Source organism: Solea senegalensis, linkage group LG12 (genome assembly GCF_019176455.1).
Source record: "Solea senegalensis isolate Sse05_10M linkage group LG12, IFAPA_SoseM_1, whole genome shotgun sequence".
NCBI lineage: Eukaryota > Metazoa > Chordata > Actinopteri > Pleuronectiformes > Soleidae > Solea > Solea senegalensis.
In genome coordinates, this window is record NC_058032.1 from 7,835,516 (window position 1) to 7,856,856 (window position 21,341).

General features: G+C 44.3%; 1 protein-coding gene across 6 annotated transcripts; it reads left to right on the forward strand.

Moving 5' to 3' along the window:
* The first annotated feature begins 65 nt into the window (after window positions 1-65).
* Window positions 66-21,024, forward strand: LOC122778588 (protocadherin gamma-C5-like). Of its 6 annotated transcripts, none has more exons than XM_044040629.1 (5): window positions 192-2,712; window positions 13,766-13,824; window positions 14,779-14,832; window positions 16,941-17,038; window positions 18,854-21,024. In XM_044040629.1, exons 1-5 carry the CDS (start codon window positions 259-261, stop codon window positions 19,135-19,137), a joined length of 2,949 nt encoding a protein of 982 aa, XP_043896564.1. In that variant the 5' UTR covers window positions 192-258; the 3' UTR covers window positions 19,138-21,024. The 6 variants fall into 6 exon arrangements, with proteins under 6 accessions (XP_043896567.1, XP_043896564.1, XP_043896566.1 ...); XM_044040628.1 differs by lacking the exon at window positions 192-2,712 and adding an exon at window positions 2,770-6,190; XM_044040627.1 differs by lacking the exon at window positions 192-2,712 and adding an exon at window positions 6,653-9,886.
* The last annotated feature ends 317 nt before the right edge of the window (window positions 21,025-21,341 follow it).

Below are 21,341 nucleotides of genomic sequence, written 5' to 3' on the forward strand. Positions count from 1 at the left end.
CTGAGCCAATAGCATACTGCACTGTACAAAGAGATCTATTCCATCCCCCTTTCACTCTCCTCACAGTGGAAACCACAGTGTCAGAACTGGAGCGGCGATGTGTTTGTACGAAGGAATCTGGAATTTACACCTTTTATTATAACCAATTATTCAAGGATTTTTATATCATGAAGCATCCTCTCTGGTGGTGGATTTAATGGTGAGCTCGTTGTGGGAACAACAACTCGATGGGACATATAGTATTCTAACGGATCTAGGATGACAAAGAGAACAAGATACAGAGACTGGAGATGGCAGGCGCTTTGGTGGCATCTTTTCTTCCTCTTGTGGAGTATAATTCACGCACAGACTCGTTACAGCATCCCAGAAGAGCTCAAGCAGGGCTCAGTGGTAGGAAACCTGGCCAAAGATCTTGGTTTAGGACTTTCTGAGATTTTTGACCGTAAACTGCGCGTCGCCTCTGAGGCTGATAAGCAGTATTTCACTGTGGATGCGGGGAAGGGCGAGCTGGTGGTGAATGACCGAATAGACAGAGAGGCTTTATGTGGACAAAGCACCAGCTGTGTGTTGCCTCTGCAAGTAGTGATAGAGAACCCCTTACATCTTTATCGAATAGAAGTGGAAATACGAGATGTTAATGACAATTCTCCGAGTTTTCTCAGCCAAGAAAGAAATTTGAAAATTGCGGAGCTGACAGCGGTGGGTGCGCGATACCCTTTGGAGACCGCACAAGACCTCGACGTCGGTATAAATTCACTAAAATCATACAGTCTTAGCAAAGATGAATGTTTCAGTTTGAAAATTAAAGACCTTGCTAATGGAATAAAAGTACCAGAGCTTGTGTTAGAGAAGCCATTAGACAGAGAAAAACAAAATGCCCATCATTTACTGCTGACAGCGTTCGATGGGGGGAATCCTGTCAAAACTGGAACATCCAACATTATTGTGACTGTCTTAGACAACAATGACAATGTCCCTGTTTTTAAAAAGACGTTATATAAAATAAGTCTACCTGAAAATAGTCAAACTGGCTTCATGCTCGCAAATGTAGAAGCAACAGACGCAGATGAGGGTATTAACGGTGAGATTGAATATTCTTTTGCTGAGCACACAGCCGACACGTTGTTATCTCTTTTTAAGATTAATTCGGAAACTGGAGAGATTTTCCTTGTAGGAGAGTTAGATTATGAAAACGCTGCAATGCACGCAATAGACATTACTGCAAAAGATAAAGGCGTTCCTGAAATGGAAGGCCATTGTCGTGTTCAGGTGGAGGTGATAGACGTGAATGATAATGCTCCAGAAATTGTTCTAACTTCAAAACCCAGTCATGTTCCCGAGGACGCACCCAGTGGCACCGTAGTGGCTCTGCTCACTGCTCGGGACCTTGACTCCGGGGATAATGGTAAAGTGACATTACAGCTTCCCAAAGATTGTCCCTTGACTCTGAAGCCGTCGTTTTCTAATAACTATGCGCTGGTGACAAAGGCTGTTCTAGACCGAGAGCGTTTCTCTCAGTATAACATTGAGATCACAGCCACTGATTCAGGTTCTCCTCCTCTGTCCAGTAAGAAAACAATAAATGTCACAATAACTGATGTGAATGACAACCCTCCTGTATTCACTCAGTCCTCCTATAATGTATATTTAAAAGAGAATGGAGCTCCGGGATCTATACTATACTCAGTATCAGCCTCTGACCTGGATTTTGGAGAAAATGCTAAAATCTCTTACTCTATACTGGACTCTAAAGTGCAGGACGTTTCTGTCTCATCGTATGTTTACATTAACTCAGATAACGGAAGCATCTACAGCATGCACTCGTTTGACTATGAGAAACTCAAGGTGTTTCAGATTCAGGTTCAGGCAAAGGATCAGGGCTCTCCGTCTCTCAGCAGCAACGCTACTGTCCATGTTTTTATCCTGGATCAGAACGACAACGCACCCGCTGTTATTTACCCCTCCTCCGCTGCCATGGGCTCCCTCTCTCATCAGAGGATGCCCCGTCCCGCTAAAGCAGGTCACCTGGTTACCAAGGTGACAGCTGTGGACGCTGACTCGGGCCATAACGCCTGGATCTCCTACAAACTGACGGAGGCCACAGACGCGTCTCTGTTCACTGTCAACCTGTACACAGGGGAGGTGAGGACTAAACGCGCTGTGTCCGAGCAGGACGACTCCTCTCAGAGGCTGCTTATAGAGATCAGAGACGACGGGGAACCGGCACAGTCCTCCACCGTCACGGTGTCCATCCTGCTGGAGGACGGTCTCCATGAGCCCATCTTAGACCTGCGACAGAAGGTAGCAGAGCCCAGCAAGAAAAACGGGAGAATCGCCCTTTATCTGATTCTCTCTCTGGCTTCGGTGTCCGTGCTGTCTCTGTTGACTTTTCTCATCTTAGCGGTTAAATGCATCAGGAACAGCAGAAGCAGCGGTAGTTGCTGCATGAGACGGAGCGACTGTGATGATTACAAGAACCCCAACAGAAACCTGCAGATTCAGCTCAACTCTGATGGACCCATAAAGTACGTGGAGGTGCTGGGAGGAGACATGTTGTCTCAGAGTCACTCCTTCAGGTCCTGTATGTCTCCAATGTCAGAGTACAGTGATTTCACTTTGATTAAGCCCAGCAGCACCACTGACTTTAAGGAGGTGATCAGTGTCCTGGATGCGTCTTTACCTGACAGCACCTGGACCTTTGAGAGCCAGCAGGTGAGCAAAGTGTGATAGAAAATATCATGCACAAATTGTTTTTGTTTTGTTTTCGTCTAACGACATTGATTAAAAACTCCTCAAAAAGTCCTCAAAAGTGTCAGCTTTAGAGCTTTGGTGTGACATCACAATAACAAGTAAATAAAATTAAATCTCCTCCGTACAATTAATCAACGGTTTGTCATCTAAATGAAAAAGCCAACATTTTAACTAAAATCATATTATTAAAACAACAACAATGTGTAACTTAACAGAGTTGATAGCACACTTGCTCTTATCATAATCCCTTCCTTGGATATTCAGTATAGCTTGTCCATCTAAGCATTTCAGCACCACAGTGATGGACAGCGACTTTGACCTATTCGTTGGAGGGAATGCCAATACATTGTTGTTGCCAAGGTTTTCTCAACACTTAAACCTGTGAAGTTAACTTTTAACATCCAACTCAGCTTTTTTAACCTTCGTGTCTGGACTTTTTTTTAAATTTAATTCACAAACTGAGGCTGATTGTTATTATACTTTGGGAATGAAACAAACAACAAAAAACTCTAATTATCTTTGAATACTATAACTGCAGATTGTATTGCTACACAAACACTGATTCATTGCATTTATTTATTTATTTCACATTATTTAATGTAGTGTTCTGTTTTACGGATTTTCCTCGTAGTGTTTCACCCTCATGGCAGTGCAAATGGTGAGTGTGTCTTTAATAATGGTGGTGCTCAGCTCTCCTCTCATTGGATGAGAGCGATGGATGCTGTGCACCAATAAAATTCAGAACTGTACAAAGAGATCTACTCCCTCCTCCACGCAGCTTCAGCACCAAAAAACAGAATGCTCGGAAAGGGGAGAGAACACGTACATGTTTCGCACGTTCGAAGTATAAGATGAAGTCTTAATTGTATTTTCTGCCACGAGGAGGCATCTTCTAAATGGATTATGTCACACTCGTGGAAGTTGGATTTTGACTTCATGGTCTTTGTTCCGATGGATTGAAAATTGTGTATTTTACTGAATCAGGATGACAAAGACAATGGGATACAGAGACTGGAGATGGCAGGCGCTTTGGTGGCATCATTTCTTCCTCCTGTGGAGTACAATACACGCACAGACTCGTTACAGCATCCCGGAGGAACTAAAACGGGGCTCGGTTGTAGGAAATTTAGTCAAAGATCTTGGTCTGGGGCTGTCAGAGATTGTTGACCGTAAACTGCAGGTCGCGTCTGAGGCTGGTAAGCAGTATTTCACTGTGGATGCGGGGAAGGGCGAGCTGGTGGTGAATGACAGGATAGACAGAGAGGCTTTATGTGGACAAAGCGTCAGCTGTGTTCTACCTCTGCAAGTGGTTGTTGAGGACCCGCTACAGTTGCATCGCATTGAGGTAGAAATCAAAGATATTAATGATAATTCCCCGAGTTTCCTTTCAAATGAATTATCATTAAAAATAGCCGAATCAGCCGCAGTTGGCACTCGCTTTCATTTGGAAAGAGCAACGGACACCGACGTTGGAAGCAATTCCCTTAAATCATATACGCTTAGTAAAAATGAATGTTTCTCCCTTAAAATCAAAGAGATGGACGGTGGTAAGACCGTCCCTGAGCTTGTTTTAGAAAAGTCTCTAGATCGAGAGAAGAAAGCTGTTCACAACATATTACTGACCGCTTTAGACGGAGGGAATCCAGTCAGATCTGGAACATCACAGATAACCATTACCGTGCTGGATATAAATGATAATTTCCCAGTGTTTGAAAAAAACATTTATAAAGTAACCCTGGATGAAAGAAGTATGAAAGGAGCAGTTGTTTTAAGGCCTAAAGCAACAGATGCAGACGAAGGTTCAAATGGTGAAATTGAATTTTCATTCGGTTCCCGGACACCAGAAGTTGTGTTGTCAATCTTTGATATTAATTCGTTAACAGGTGAAATCAGCCTGAAGGGGGAGCTAGACTATGAAACAGTTAAGTCATATGACATCGATGTTACTGCAAAAGATAAAGGCAGTCCTGAAATGGAAGGCCACTGTCGCGTGCAGATTGATGTTACTGACTTCAACGATAACGCTCCTGAAATTGTCCTCACGTCTCAGCCAAAGCCAGTGCGTGAAGACGCAGCAAATGGCACAGTAGTTGCTCTGATTAGTGCGCGTGATCTTGACTCTGCTGATAACGGCAAAATCGCCCTACAAATCACCAAGGGCTCACCTTTTGCTCTGAAACCTACTTTTTCTAATAATTACGCACTGGTTACTAGTGGTGTTTTAAACAGAGAAAACTGCTCACACTATGATATTGAGATCACAGCCACTGATTCAGGTTCTCCTCCTCTGTCCAGTAAGAAAATCATACCTGTCATTATCACTGATGTGAATGACAACCCTCCTGTATTCACTCAGTCCTCCTATAATGTATATTTAAAAGAGAATGGAGTTCCAGGATCTATACTGTACTCAGTATCAGTCTCTGACCTGGATTTTGGAGAAAATGCTAAAATCTCTTACTCTATACTGGACTCTAAAGTGCAGGACGTTTCTGTGTCATCGTATGTTTACATTAACTCAGATAACGGAAGCATCTACAGCATGCACTCGTTTGACTATGAGAAACTCAAGGTGTTTCAGATTCAGGTTCAGGCAAAGGATCAGGGCTCTCCGTCTCTCAGCAGCAACGCTACTGTCCATGTTTTTATCCTGGACCAGAACGACAACGCACCCGCTGTTATTTACCCCTCCTCCGCTGCCATGGGCTCCCTCTCTCATCAGAGGATGCCCCGTCCCGCTAAAGCGGGTCACCTGGTTACCAAGGTGACAGCTGTGGACGCTGACTCGGGCCATAACGCCTGGATCTCCTACAAACTGACGGAGGCTACAGACGCGTCTCTGTTCACTGTCAACCTGTACACAGGGGAGGTGAGGACTAAACGTGCTGTGTCCGATCAGGACGACTCCTCTCAGAGGCTGCTTATAGAGATCAGAGACGACGGGGAACCGGCCCAGTCCTCCACCGTCACGGTGTCCATCCTGCTGGAGGACGGTCTCCATGAGCCCATCTTAGACCTGCGACAGAAGGTAGCAGAGCCCAGCAAGAAAAACGGGAGAATCGCCCTTTATCTGATTCTCTCTCTGGCCTCGGTGTCCGTGCTGTCTCTGTTGACTTTTCTCATCTTAGCGGTTAAATGCATCAGGAACAGCAGAAGCAGCGGTAGTTGCTGCATGAGACGGAGCGACTGTGATGATTACAAGAACCCCAACAGAAACCTGCAGATTCAGCTCAACTCTGATGGACCCATAAAGTACGTGGAGGTGCTGGGAGGAGACATGTTGTCTCAGAGTCACTCCTTCAGGTCCTGTATGTCTCCAATGTCAGAGTACAGTGATTTCACTTTGATTAAGCCCAGCAGCACCACTGACTTTAAGGAGGTGATCAGTGTCCTGGATGCATCTTTACCTGACAGCACCTGGACCTTTGAGAGCCAGCAGGTGAGCAGACATATTGTGGGTGAAACTGTATACATGAAAATATAGCTTGAACACAATTTTTGTTTTTGTTTCTAAATGTCATACATATTTGTTTTACATCTATTGGCACGTTTTGTCTGCAGTGTAGTCCAGTGGTCCGCTGTACCGATAACAAAGTGGTCTAAATTAGAACCAAAGTTTTGGTTTGTCAGCCTCATAGTTGTTGTGACCGCTGAATTTAGTGTCTTTTTTCTAATCATCATTATGCCTATATATTATAAAAGTGAATAGATTTAAATAAACTTTTAATAATGTCAATGAAGTGGCATTTTAATTAATTAATAATTAATATTTCAGCAAATACATATTATCAATGCATTGAATTTCTCAAAATATATGTTTTTAATGAAATCTTCGATTTGTATGTCATAGTTCAAGTATCTTGTTCTATCCAACTTCTTCCTCTCATTGCAATTTGCAAAGCTTTTAATACTTTTATTTCATTTCTGCAGCAATAATCCAACTTCAAGCTGCGTAGAGGTTTCATATCTCACATATATGTTGTAGAACGAGCTCACTTGGAAACTCGATGGTAACTTTACTCTGATGTGGACTTGGTCTTTGTTAAAACCATGGAAAAACACTTTAGAAACTATGCCCCCCTGCGGATACCAGTGGTATCGCTGTAAAGACAGCTGTATGATTCATCCCTTTGACAGGAGGAGTTCTCACTGAGAGCATGTATCACAAGAAGTTCACTTTTACCTCTCTTTTTCTTACATAATGGACATTTGATGTGCACAGGCACGTCAATTCTTTTTTCAAACATTTAAACTTTAAATAAAAGCCGATATCCAGTGAAAACGCAGTCCTGGAAAGTTTTCAGTGAATCCTGTGAGTGTGTGTGTGGCTGTAGCAACAGAGTGTGTGAGCAGTGTGACAGCGCTGGTCCAGCTCAGTCTTCCAATGAGAGCGGAGGCCTCCCTGTCCTCTCCCCGCCCATGAGGGGAGTGAGGCGGAGGAGACAGAGCAGCGGAGAGTTCTCGTGGAGAGGGGAAATACTTTGACTTTTATCCCGTTTTCTTTTTTAAGTTCGCCGTCATGATCACATCAAAACTTCCAATCGACCTGTTTTTAAAACGGAAATGTTTTCCGTCGAGTCGGGCAGCCTCGTTTTGAAACGACTATGGACACGTTACGGTGAGAGAAAGAGTTAGAAACTTTCCCATTCCCCGATCCTCGGAGCGCAGCACAATGGACTCCGGGCAGAGAAAGCGCTCCAGAGGAGGGAGGCTGTGGAGGGTGTGCTTTTATCTCGCCTGGCTCTCCAGCGCGTCCGCGCAGCTCAGTTATTCCGTATCGGAAGAACTAAGTCCGGGATCTGTCGTTGGAAATATCGCTAAAGATTTGGGTCTTACGACTCAGCGGATCGATGAGAGGAGGTTGCGGGTTGTCTCCGAATCCACAACTCAGTACTTTGAGGTAAAGCAGGCGACAGGCGATTTAGTTATAAAACAAAGCATCGATAGAGAGACAATGTGCGAACTGAGCTCAACGTGTTCACTACACCTTGAAATACTTCTGGAGAATCCTTTGAGAATCCATCGCGTGGTGGTGGACATTCTGGACGTGAATGACAACGCACCGCAGTTTTCAACAAGCAACATTTCTCTGGAGATATCAGAGGCTGCTGCGCCCGGCACAAGGTTCCGTTTGGAGAGCGCGCACGACCCAGACGTGGGCACCAACTCCTTACGCACGTACCACCTCGCAGCAAATGACTTTTTTACTTTGAATGTGGAAAGTAAAAGCGACGGCACCAAGTTTCCAGAGCTTGTGGTGGATAAAGCTTTGGACAGGGAGACGCAGGCCATGTTTCGCCTGTTGCTCACTGCTGTAGATGGGGGTAAACCAGAGAAATCTGGCTCAACACTTCTGCTCATTAAAATTCTGGACGTAAATGACAATGCGCCCGTCTTTGAAGAACCAGTAAACAAAGTTAGTTTATTAGAAAATGTCGCACATGGCACTTTAGTAACTAAACTGAACGCGACTGATGTTGATTCGGGTAGCAATGGAGAAATATCTTTCCTCTTTAGTAAATATACACCGGACCGTGTTCTCAGACTTTTCAGTGTGGATTCTAAAAGTGGGGAGATCCGTGTGAAAGGTGATGTGGATTATGAGAAAGCTACTGCATATCACATCACAGTGCAGGCCAGAGATGGTGGCTCTCCTGCTATGGAGGGCTCCTGCAACGTCATAGTGGACATCATCGACGTGAATGACAACGCACCAGAGGTGACACTGACGTCACTGACCAGCCCTATTAGAGAGGACTCTGCACCAGACACAGTGATTGCACTTATAAGTGCACGAGACCTGGACTCTGGTGTGAATGGCGAGGTTAAATTAACTGTCCAACCAGGTTTGCCATTCAAACTTATTTCAGCGTTTGGCATGCATTACAGCCTCATCACTGCGGGTAACCTGGACCGCGAGACTGTCCCAGAGTACACGGTGGTCATCAGGGCCACTGATGCTGGTTCACCACGCCTCTCATCACAAACCACCTTTGTGGTGAAGCTCTCTGATGTAAATGACAATGCTCCCACCTTCTCTCAGACTTCATACTCTGTGGACATCCCTGAAAACAACGCTCCCAGCGCCCCCATCGCCGCCGTCACAGCCACTGACCCAGACCTCGGTGACAATGCTCGCATCTCCTACACCATCCTCCCCAGCATGGTCCAAGGCTCTCCCATATCATCTTATGTGTACATCAACCCAGAGAGTGGACACATCTACAGCATGCGCTCTCTGGACCATGAACAGCTTAACGTGTTCCGGATTGAGGTGCAGGCCCGGGATGCTGGGGTGCCCCCAAGGACAGCCAATGTCACTGTGCATGTGTTTGTGGTGGATGTGAACGACAATGCACCAGTGGTTGTTCACCCCTCCTACCCAAAAGACAAAGGAATACAGCTCACTTTGCCCTCATCTGCAGCCACAGGACACCTCATAAATAAACTTGTAGCAGTGGATGCAGACAGTGGGCACAATGCGTGGCTGCTTTACTCCATTGCCCCAGGACCAAATGCTAGAATGTTTCGTATTGGGGCACGTAATGGGGAGCTCCGCTTAGCCCGCAAGTGGGCTGAGGAAGAAGAGGGCTCAGTTTATGACATTGTGGTCATCATTGAGGACAATGGTGACCCCCTCAAATCCTGTTCTGTGAATATTACAGTAACTGTGGATGATAAGGGCGCAGTCAACGATGTTCCAGCAAGACCCCGCCACACACCTTTTAACCAACGTACAGGGATGTCGGACATCACTCTGTACCTTATCATCTCTTTAGCCTGTGTATCGGCTGTTTCCTTTATTACCTTTGTTGTAGTTATGGTACGCTGCCTGAGGCACCGCGGCCCAGGACTGGGAGACTCTGACTGCTGCTGCTATGGACGCCACAGGTCCAGCCGCTACCATCAGAGGCCCAGCAAGGACCTGCACCTGCAGCTCAACACTGATGGACCCATCCGCTATATGGAGGTCGTGGGGGGCCCCCAGGATCCACACACACGCACTTACAGGCCCTGCTACTCTACCTTATCCAGCCGAAGTGACTTTGTATTTATGAAGACACCCATGATGAGTCACAACAACACACTCAACATGACACTCAGCAGGAAGCACCTTATGAACTCAGCCTGTGAGGTGAGGCCTTGAATGGGAGTGGTTGAATATATCAAGGTGCAATTAGACCAATAGATTTTTCACAATAGATATGTCGTTCTTGGAAATGCACATGGATGTAAAGCCTGAGGGATTTAGGGTACCTAAAAAATATATTGCATCATACGCCTTTTTTCTATCTTTGAACATGATATCTGCAGACATTGTTTTGATGCCTGTAGACAATACACTTATCTCGACTGCCTCAGTCACACAGCAGAAGTGTTTCATTTTCTCTCTAGATTCGGAAAAATAATAATTAATCTGACCTGATGCAGGTAAATGAGGACTAGTAGAGGAGGAGCTGGCCTTCAAAGAGAAGAAACATGCAAGAAAGCTGAAAAAAGATAGCTAGAAATATAGGAAAGGAAGGAGAGTGGGGGAGACATCAGTGCTCTGAGCAGATGGGGAGGAGGAGACAACAGATGAAAACACGTCCTGCAGTGTTGATTCAGTCAAATGGCTGGGAGGCCGAGTCAAACAGGATGACAGAGGAAGAGAGATGGGTTGGGGGGGGGAGATGGAAAGAGGAAAAGGGCCAAGGAAAGAAAATTGTCAGTGGGGCAGGGGGGAGAATTAAAGCATAAGGCAGTGGTTGAAAAACAGGAATTCATGGGGTCAGTTGCCTGACCCCAGACTTCCTGTTGTCCTCTGAACTTTTAGTTATTGGTTCCAGGACTCCGCATCACATGTGGGGGGTTCCTGGTTCTAATTTTATTTCATTTATTTATTTACTACCATTATCTTTAAAGTTGGATATGACTCCCTCCTAATGATAATGACCACACGGTTTAATCTGTAGGAAGCACACACTTCCTACACAATGACTGACATCATCAGGATGAGTCATTGTAGGGGAACTCAGTGGTTTTCTCATCAACATTTCATGTCATGTTACTGTAGAGTTCGAATGGTTTAAAGTCATAATTCGGATGTTGAGTGTGTATCCTACACACGACAGACGCTTTACCCTTCAACATCATCTCATTCTCTTGTTTCTCGCAAGTTAGTGTAACATAGATTCTCTCTGTACTGAGGTCAGCAGAGTACCATCTGTCTCCCTGATCTAGTGACACGTGTGCAATGAGGACAACAGAGGAAAAGAGTTAGAGGGATAGATAAAGGGAAAGGAAGAATGGCTTTACGCATGTGTGCCACAGCAACAGACGGCAGAGGCTGTACTGGCTTAAGAGCAGCAGCTATCACTGTGGGTGTTTATGTGGGATTGTGTGTTAAATGCATCAGGCACAAGAATCCTGTCAGTCGTGTGTAATTTTAGCAGGACCCTTGGGCCATATCCTGCCTTCCTAGTGCCCTTCTTTGTATTCTCTATTCATTTGCATTGAGCTGTTTTGGCACGCTGGATGTTACCATGTGCTAACACAGAAAAAGTTTGAGATAATGGCTCCCATTTGGCCTGCAACTGTGATTATTTAAAACAATATTCTACTGGCCATGGGTATTTTTAAGCCATGTAATCCTGATGCAACCTTGATCTACTGAAATTTGGCGTCTTGTGACAGTGGACACGTGTACAGAAATATGTCCAGCTTTTTAAAGATGGACACATGTGTTACGAGTTTGAAGAGGAATATAGAAATAAGCCACAAGGTTAAATATCCTGATTTCCACTTGACTAAAGATAATATTTGCGTAAAGAAGACTCTCTCTGGCAGTAAAGAAGTGGGTGTTGAATGTGTCTGCCTCTATGTGTGGAAGGTTATATGGTGTGTGGTGTGTACATGTGTGCTTAACATTATCAGAGAGAACAAAAGTGACTTCCCTTTTTCAGGAGCAGAGCACCAGGTGCACCACCCATGGTTATTTTAACAATTTGTGTGCATGTTAGGAAACTGAATCTTTCAACAACAACAAAAAAAAGAAGGAAAAGAAAGCACCAGGTGGACCAGGTGATACTGCATAGCTTTCCATTTCTATACCTGGATAAATATTTGTGTGTCATGATAAAGACGTTACGAGCAAACCAGATGTTTTAAGCAGAGTTAACATTCATGTGCTGGATGAGTCCAGATGATCAGTCCAATGGTCACATCCACATCTCTAAAGATCATAGTGTTCCAACTGCCACATACTCTATTATGGTGCAGTAGCTACGGCGCTGAGCCAGGTTGCAGTTCACCTCGATGTCGTGATGTAAAGAAAGTGTGTACAGCTTTGAGGCCAGTGTGAAAGTCTTGAGGTTCACAGAGTGGTTATCACTTATGTCTCACTCACATCTTGGAATTTTGAAAAACCTTCATCTCATATTTTTAAGATATATTACAACTGCCCAGGAATATGACTGAAAATCCCTCAACCATAACTTGATCGTGAAGGAATTCCACTCTTATGGACACTACACTACTGTGTGCCTGTGATATTTATGTGCAGTCAATCTCCATCATATCACACACACAGTTGTTAAATTGAGTTAGGTGTATGCCCCTTTATACAGAGCCTGTTGTCCTTTGCTTCACACACACAGTGGGATTTCACCTTGATGGAAAAGATAAGCCTGTTTCTGTGAATGTTTGCGTGTAGAAAGTCGAGTCACGCAGCTGGAATGCTGGATCTTTCTGTGGATGATTTCCTCCAATCAGTGCCAATCTTTTTCTCTCTCTGCTGAAACACACACAGACCTACGTGCCCACACACACACACACACACACACACACACTCATCTCTGAGTCCATTTATAGACTCTAAACATCACCAAACTCTGCTATGACGGAGGTTAGGCATTTAACTATGTCCATGTCATGATGTTGCATATATTACATATAATAATTGTATTATTGAGTGAACATGGCTACTTTTTTCTCTACATTCACACTCCCACCATCAAATGTGCTTAGTAGTTAGTTCAATGAACAAGGGTTCTTTTTTCAGTCCTCTGTTGCCTCATGAATTCAATTATTTACCATTCATTGGTGCTTTTGCTGCTCATTTACCCACATTGTTATAATATGACATAATAGATGTGTCGTGATAGTCACCAATTGTCCCCCGCAATTCTCCTCCGTCTTCCTCTTTGTTTTCTCTCCTGTTCCATCACGTCTTGTGATGATTCCTCCTGGTGCAACGACTCTTAATAATGCAGCACATCATCCTGCTGGCCTCTCACTCCAGGGAGTTTTTGTGTCGATTAGGTGGCAGAATCTGGAGCCGAGCCAAGGGTCTATTTACCGCATCACTGCACTACAAGAGAGCCTGAGAGAGAGAGAAAGAGGGAGAGAGCTAGAAACATGGACTAGACATGGTGACATGGCCAGTGAGGTAGAGATGGACGAAGAGTGAAATGGCCTTGAAGACATTTATAGAGCGTAGCAGAGAGTCTAGAGACGAGTGGTAAATAAATGCATTTGAAAAAAAGCCACACACCTTCTGTTGTAGTTAAACGTGTGTATTTATTTCACCTATGATCTGCTTTCATTTATTTGTGTTTGGTCATCCAGTGACCTTTCCCTTATATTTACCCTTATGTGTGTCTGTGGTCTTGTTCTCTATATGGTAAACCTTGCTTTTTTTCCCTTCTGTTTCATAAGCTGAGTTTGTGTGTCTGTGTGTTTGTGTGTTTGTGTTTGCTCTTCTGCAGCATTTTATGCCCCACAGCCCATGCAGCTCTTGGAACAACATGGCTGCCTGAGTTCTCAAATATTCGTCACCATCTGTAGCCCTTTATTGAGCCTCACAGAACAAAAATCCACATCACACTCTGACACACACACACACATACACCGACAGGTTTCCACCACAAAACAACAACCACTTTGGAACCAAATGGAACACGTATAAAAATTGTCCGGCTATTGTTCCAATGAAACATGTGTTTCATGTTGCGTCTTGTGTTTGTCTTCACAGCAAAAGCCCCCCAACAACGACTGGCGCTTCACACAGGGACAGAGACCTGGACCTAGCGGGTGAGTACACCGACACCATAGATGTGTTGTTTTGACGCACATGTTTATCATAAAAGACAGAGAGCAAAGACGGATGATGATTAAAAAAAGGGGGGAGAAGGTCATAAGTGCTGCAGTAGTCACAGGAGCTCCTTGTCCGCAGGCTGCTGATTTTAAAGAACTGATGACAAATGAGTTCTGCTCAGTTTCATTTGTATAACACTAAATCAAGGTCGTGCAATATTACACAGAGATCCCCAACCGTTGAAATTCACATCCAAACTCATATTGATATTAATTATTGTTGCATTTTCACAGTGTGACTGTGCTCCAAGACGTACTGTCTTTACACCCCCTGAAAGAGCACGTCTGCCTGTTTCCAGCCTGCTCTGTAAAATGGCTGCCGCGGCTTGCAATCCCCCCTCCCCCTCCTGTTCCTCTCCTCTCTGCGCTCTCTGAGCCTGTGCGCCATCACTCAGTACTACTGATGAGGGACTGTGACCAGAGCCAGTGGGGGGATGGGATGGTGTGTGTTTTTTTTTAGTTTTTTTTTTTTATCCTTCTTGCTCTTCCTTCGTTCTCTGTTTTCAGAGAGGCTTCACTGACATCAGTGATTTTACCCTGTAGACGACAACAGATAAACTGCGTCTCTGTTTCAGTTAGGGGTTTTAGTGAGTGCGTCCGTTGCCGTCTTGGGGGATACAACTGAAAACCTGCACCAAAGAGTTTTTCCCCTGAAACATTCTTGCTGAACCAAGTCAGGAAAATGTTAGACACACAAGCTGGAGCCACTGCAGCTTTAGAAGACAACTGAGGCAATGACATCTCTGGTATTTTTAAATGGATGTTACAGACTCAACATATTTTCCACAGAGATGTAGAGCACAACATGTTAGCTCTTTATTTTCCATGACACCATTCCCCCCAAAAAAACAATATGGTTCTTTCAGACTGTATAACTTGTTGTGTTTTTAGTCCCCACATGCCATACGGTACACACATACGATGGACGCCGAAGAGTGGGAAAAGGTACTGATTTGGTCTTGGACATTGTACGGTCCCTTTCTGTCCTTTTTTGCTGATCAGTGCTCAATTGTACGAATTCACCGAAACAAAGCGCTGATGAGCTGAAAAGGGCAGACAGCGACTCAAACCCTTGAGGTAGTGCACTGCAGTTGCGTGCTGTGCTGTGTGTAGATGTACCTAACCCATAGCTTCTGTTAGTCTCCCTAAAGGTTTGTTGGGGGTTGTGTTGATCAATGTGCATATAGGCCACAATGCCTGCTGTGGCATAGAAAGGATTGTGACACTTTTTGATTTTGCGTGCAGTGTTTTTTTCTGTAGATTTTGCTATGCCATGTTATGTGTGTTATACATTTAGTCGTTCAAGTCTGAAAAGCTCCTGTTTTTCTCCTTGCGGGGAAGCGGCTTCTACCATATAGCTCTGCCTTTGATGTGTGTCTGACGGTTGTAGCTTAACATCACCACATGTGGCTTTTTTTTTCATGTGATTTATCAACTGAGCAACAAACAGACAACGACACAGAAGTCTGATGATTGATTTCTGTTAAAGTTCTTTTCAGCTATTGAGGTCAACAAGTAGTCAGCACCCATCGTGTGACTGATTAAATCTGCAAGTTTAAAGTTTCTCCGACAAACAACAACACGCGTCCCCCCCCTCAAAGTGCACAGAGGAAAACTGATATCAATGTCTAGTCAACCGAGGTCATCCCTCTGGAGCACAGTTTACCCACAGGAAGTGATAATTCAGACCACAGGAAACTCATAACAAAGCCACAGGATATGATAAGCACAGTGATGCTAATTTGGCACAAATGATGCATTTTATCTTTTATCTTAATTGTGGTGAAGAGGCACAAAATGGCTGCCCAGGGTTTACGGGCCATGCTTTCACCCAGCCTGTTTCTCATTGGCTGTCTGGCACAGGATGGGCATGTTTGTCTCACTTAGTCTTTCTCTGGCACTTAAGTGAAAACCACTTCAGAGCTCTGGCAGCCAGACTTGGCAACCTGCTTTTAAGTTGAGCCCAGAATTCCCTTTTCACTTTTTCATTATATTGTGTCCTTTACTTTCCCTTAATTCCCCCACATAGACCAATTTGTCCAGGTTAGGTTGGTTCACATTGGTTGAAACAGAACGGAAAGCTTTTCTCTCCACAATGTGCGCATTTATCTGTAGTGTTGTTCTCCTTTACAACTACAGCCTTTATTTTTTTTTAAAGTGTAGACAGTGTTCTCTGAGCTGTGCACGTCACCCAGAGCTTTTACATATGTAAATAATCCTGCACAAAATGCCATTGGAGAGTTTGTTTTTGCCCAAAATAGTCAAATAACTGATGATATTACAGAAAAAAAGTAGTTCACGTTTGTTCCATTGTTGGTGCTGGTACTATTATGATAACTGTGCAGTTTTATTGCCAACTAAAGTGACCATGTAAAAATACAGGTAGTGTACTTTTTGGCTCTTTGTGATTAAATGAAATCACTGTGATGGAGTTGTCAGGTGTGGAGTTTGTGTTGGTGTGGGAATGGAAATAAGTCATGGAGCATACGAGATCGTGGGTCTTCCTTCTCCTTTGTTGCACGCACATGCAAATGACAGACTTTAAGCAAACACGCCTTTGAAGGTGAAGTTTACACAGATGGAAATGTTCAGCGCTCGCCGCGCGCCGCGTGTGTGTGACTGTGCACATAACATTTTCTTACAAAGGTGGGACAATAATTAAATATTTAATCACATTTACTCCACGGCACAGAGCTTGTGGTGATATCGGAGAGAGAGAGAGAGAGAGAGAGAGAGTGAATGCTGCACATCGCGTGTGGGTAAATGAACAGGCTCACTACTGTGCGCACACACCTGACCAAGAGTGTGCTTAAAAGTGTGTGTGTGTGTGTGTGTTTGCGACACACCCTGTTTTGTGAGCTATACATCCTTCTTGTTATCCTCGCCGCGTTCTCCTCAGGCTGTGTACTTCACTGTCAGCTGCTTTGCCTTTACGTCCTGAACCACCAACTGTCAAACAAATGACGTAGACACACAAACACACACAGATACACAAACTGTTCAGGTCAAACCACAAGTTATTTACATCTGTTTTTCCCTCATTTTTGCCACAGGGCAACTGGAGGACCTGAAGTTGCCATGGGAACTGGACCCTGGCCTCAGCCCCCAACTGAAGCTGAGCAGCTGCAGGCCCTGATGGCTGCTGCTAACGGTGAGTCCTATACCACATCACCTTGTCCTGTCAGACTAGGGGGTTCAGTGGTGCAGCAAGTCATATTTCAACCAGAAGGTCAAGGGTTTGATTCCCAGCAGTGTGTGAATGGCTATGAAAAGTGTGTGACAGAAAAAAAGAACGCTGCACATAGATGCACTATATAAATACAGACCACAGAGGCTGTGTGCCATGACGCAGGTGAATGTAGCCACCCGCACGTCTCCAGTCGAACAGTACACAGTCGATGTGTTGCATTCAATAACATGGCAGAGACTTCTGTGTTTCTCCAGGAACACACTGATCACATGTGGAGTGTTTTAACATAAGCAGGAGGTTTAAGCCTGCTCTGCAGTCTGCCCCTGCACACACACACACACACACTTTCACATAAAACCACAGTGACTCATCTCTGGGCTATTACTGTGGCCTCAGCGAGCACATGGAAAAATACACATGGAAACAGGCACTGAGTACAGTGACAGGCAAACACGACATGAAACGGTGGAGAAGCAAACGCGACAATTAGTAAAGTCACTGTTATTTTGACAGTTGTCTTCTGGAAACGTTCCGTTGGAATGAACAGATAAGAGTTAAATAGTTAGACGGAACAAACAGAACCATCAGGAACAAATGGGAAACAGACTGTGCATGTGATAAAATGTTGAAGGTCATTTAACCTCTATATTTAATGTCACTGTGCTGATGAGGATTATGCACGAGAATCAGAACAGAGAGAGGATTGAGTGTAAAGTCAGAGGAGATACCACAGTATGTATGTGTGTGTGTGTGTGTTCATATAGGCTGAGAGGAACTATAGGGTGGGGGAGGGGGCGTTTGTGTCTCTGGCTCTGCAATGCAGAGGCTGTGGGAGAATTAAGAGCGCAGGAGCTACGTCATTCACACACAGACTCAGGGAATTCGTGACAGAAAACCAGTAACACAGGACTATTAAGTTTAATCATTCCTTAATGAAACACTATGTGTTGTCTCCTATAGTACACTTGTGTTCATGCTTTATTCTGCTTATGCCAGAGCGTGTTTAAATTAAAGCTTAAATGTAATGCTCACGTCTTTAATTGACTGTATGCATGGTTACTTTGAGGTCTTCACTAAGCCAGCCTGTACATTTATGGTAAGCTCATCAAGCCAAAGATGCAGAGATGTTGAAGTTACTAAGAGAATTTAGTGAGAGGCTGACTGTGAGGGATGCAGCAGTGCTCACATCGCTGAAATGTAAATGTCTTTTTCATTTTAGGCCACACGACAGTCGCTTGTGCATATAGTGCATTAGTATTTAAAGATACAGTATGTAACATTTCTGCATTAAAATTAATACAATTTTGTGGAGTAGTGTACTTACCTCAGTCAGAATGTGTTTCAAATCCCTATTTCTATTCAAGGTAGAGTTGTTTTTATTTCAGTTTCCCTAGTTTCGCTTTATTCATTTCTGCTTTTACTTTCGGGGGCAAATGGAAACAGTTAGCCAGTGTGTTGCCTGTTTGTTCTTTCAGTTGTATTGTGTGTATTTGTCACTTATGGATTATGACTACTTATTACTGTTTGCTGCATGTTCTGCCTCAGAAGCTCTTCCCTAAGAGTGCAAATGCTTAAGGCAACCAAACAAGACAAATATTCCCATGTCATCAAACCCTCTCATTATTGTTTTTGATTGAGAGCAGCTGAAAGGACATACTGTGCATTTAAATGTGATTTTACCAAAAACACATCATATTTTCTAACAAGTTTCATCCCTCTCTCCTCCTCCTCCTTTACCCCATCTTCCCCCCACTCAACCTCTCTTCCCCCCAGAAGTGAGTGAGGCTACAGCTACACTGGGGCCTGGAACTATGGGCCTTAGCACCCGCTACAGCCCCCAGTTCACACTGCAGCACGTGCCCGATTACCGCCAGAACGTCTACATCCCCGGCAGCACAGCCACGCTCACCTCCAACCCCCAGCAGCAGCAGCAGGCCACTGCCCAGCAGGCTGCCCAGCAGGCACTGCCCCCGCCCCAGACCTCAGCCCAGCCTGAGCCCCCCAAGGCCGCTCAGACCCCTGCCTCCAAGAAGAAGTCTACCAAGAAGGAGAAAAAGTAGATCTGGAAGGAGAGAGGTGGTGGAATGATGAACCCGGCCTGACCAGATGAGAAGTTCAACCCCCCATATCCCTCCATTAGGTATCTGACTCTGCGGTCACTCGTGCTAGCCACGCATTTGGCCGCATGGATCATGTTGATGGTTCTTTGAGGGAGAGTCTTAAAGAATCTGAATGTGTTGAAGGCTGTTGATGGTGTTGATAACCCGTGCTGTGCTAAACGTCTAGTATTGCTCATGTGATCTGTGTTGGTAGATATTTTTGGCAGGTTATGGGGGGTTATTGTGATTTTCGTTTTCTTTTTTTTCTTCTTTTTTTTTTACTTCTGGCGAAGTCAAATGAAATTGGTCAAAGAGATTTAGTGTAAGTAACAAACCTTGCTGGGATGACAAGGCTCACACGCAGTGACGTATTACAAGATAAAATGTCGATGTTTTTCATGTTGGATTCATTGTTCTTTCCCTGACGTGGAAAGTCCGCTGTAAAGTACGCTAGTTGCCATTCATTTGATTCCTACACAGAATCAGCCTTGCAGGCTCCTAAAGCGTAACTCCTGTGGATATAAGGCTGTTGTTTGACAGGTATTACACACTTTTCTGCATGCTCGTTAAGGTTCAAACCACATATACTAGTCTAGAGTTACAAAACTATGCATTGCAAAAGCAAAGAGGAGGACATCTGGAGTCTACTATCCTCCCTTCAATCGCAGGTCAACATAATGCACATGTAGCATTTACTTGACACAAAAAGAAAATTCCTTCTGTTATCATAAGTTTAACAAATAAGATTTTAATCCCTGAGCATGCACCCAGAGGAAGGGCTGGCAGAGGGTGGAGTGACATGACATGGTCTAATGGAGTCACGGCCCGTGCTGTCCATGCAGGTAGTGCAGCAGCAGACACCAGCGTCTTGTACATCACCTCCAGATGGACGGAGACATGTCCCGCACCCTTTGCATCCCCCTCCTTCATACCTAGCTCATGTCCCGTTGAGAGCCAAACAAAGAAATGCACTGTTTGTATTCTGAAGATGAGATGATGTAGGGAGTAGTGTATCACTTTCTTCTGTAGATGTGGTAAACTGAAGTGCTTAGGAGTGTCTCGACACTTGAGCAGAGTATTTCCCCTTCACTATCCTGAAGTGCTGAAGAAACATATTGATGTGACACATTAACAAGCATTTTGTTTTGGGTTGGTTTTGGGGATCATGATTCAATAGCAGATAAATTGTTTGTATGAGAAATTAAGTCTTTTCATTGCTGTCCATCTGTCTGTCAGGACCCTGGCCACATACAACTGCATGAGAAAAGGCAGCTTGCAGGCTCAGTCGGTGGGAGTGTGAGGGGGGAGAGGGGGTTGGGGTGGAAGGTACAGAGACTGAGGTGGCACCACAGCATCAGTCAGGAGGGTGAGGTACAACCATGGCTCTGTCCACTGAATGTACAGATGAACTTCTGTTGACCCACCCACCCCCCTAAACTTTCTCTAATGCACTGACCCAGGTAGAGGTCAACAGGCACATCCAGGCACCGCCGTCCCCTGTTGGGAGGATATACCACTCCAGAGCCGTTAGAAACATCCTCCTCCACTGAAGGCAATGGGAAACCTCAGCCTCTCTACCCCCCACCTCTCCCCTCTACTCTCTGGTCCTGTGAGGCTCTTCCCCACTGTACATAAACACGCAAGTCCTGTCAATGGCATGAGCCAGTTGTTTGTATAGTAGGGACTGCGTCCAACATTTTCAAAATAAGAGTCCCTCTCCACAAGGTGTGGCTTACTACTGGAATGTGTTGCATTTTGTTTTACAAGAAAAAATAAGAAAACCGCAGTTTCAAAAGAAAAAATAAAAAAAAAAACAACAATCATGAATAAAAGATCTGAGATGTTCTTCAACAGTTTGTGTTGCAATGTAGTAACTAAGCACCATGAAAGCCAACTAACTCTCTTCAGTGTAAATAAATGAATTAAAAAAAAATAACTTTAGATAAGTAAACAAAGTGACACACGTAGACTAGTTAACTTGTGATATGTGTTGCGCATATTTTTGTGTTCATTTTCTCTCTACTATCTTTTATCACCCTGTAAAGAAACAAAAGAAAACAAACAAAAAAAAAATATGGAAATGTTTCTATCCTTCTGTAACCTCTTTACTGTTCTTTTGCGGTGATTTTATCTTGTGCATTTGTGAAAGAATGCCTCTCATTCTC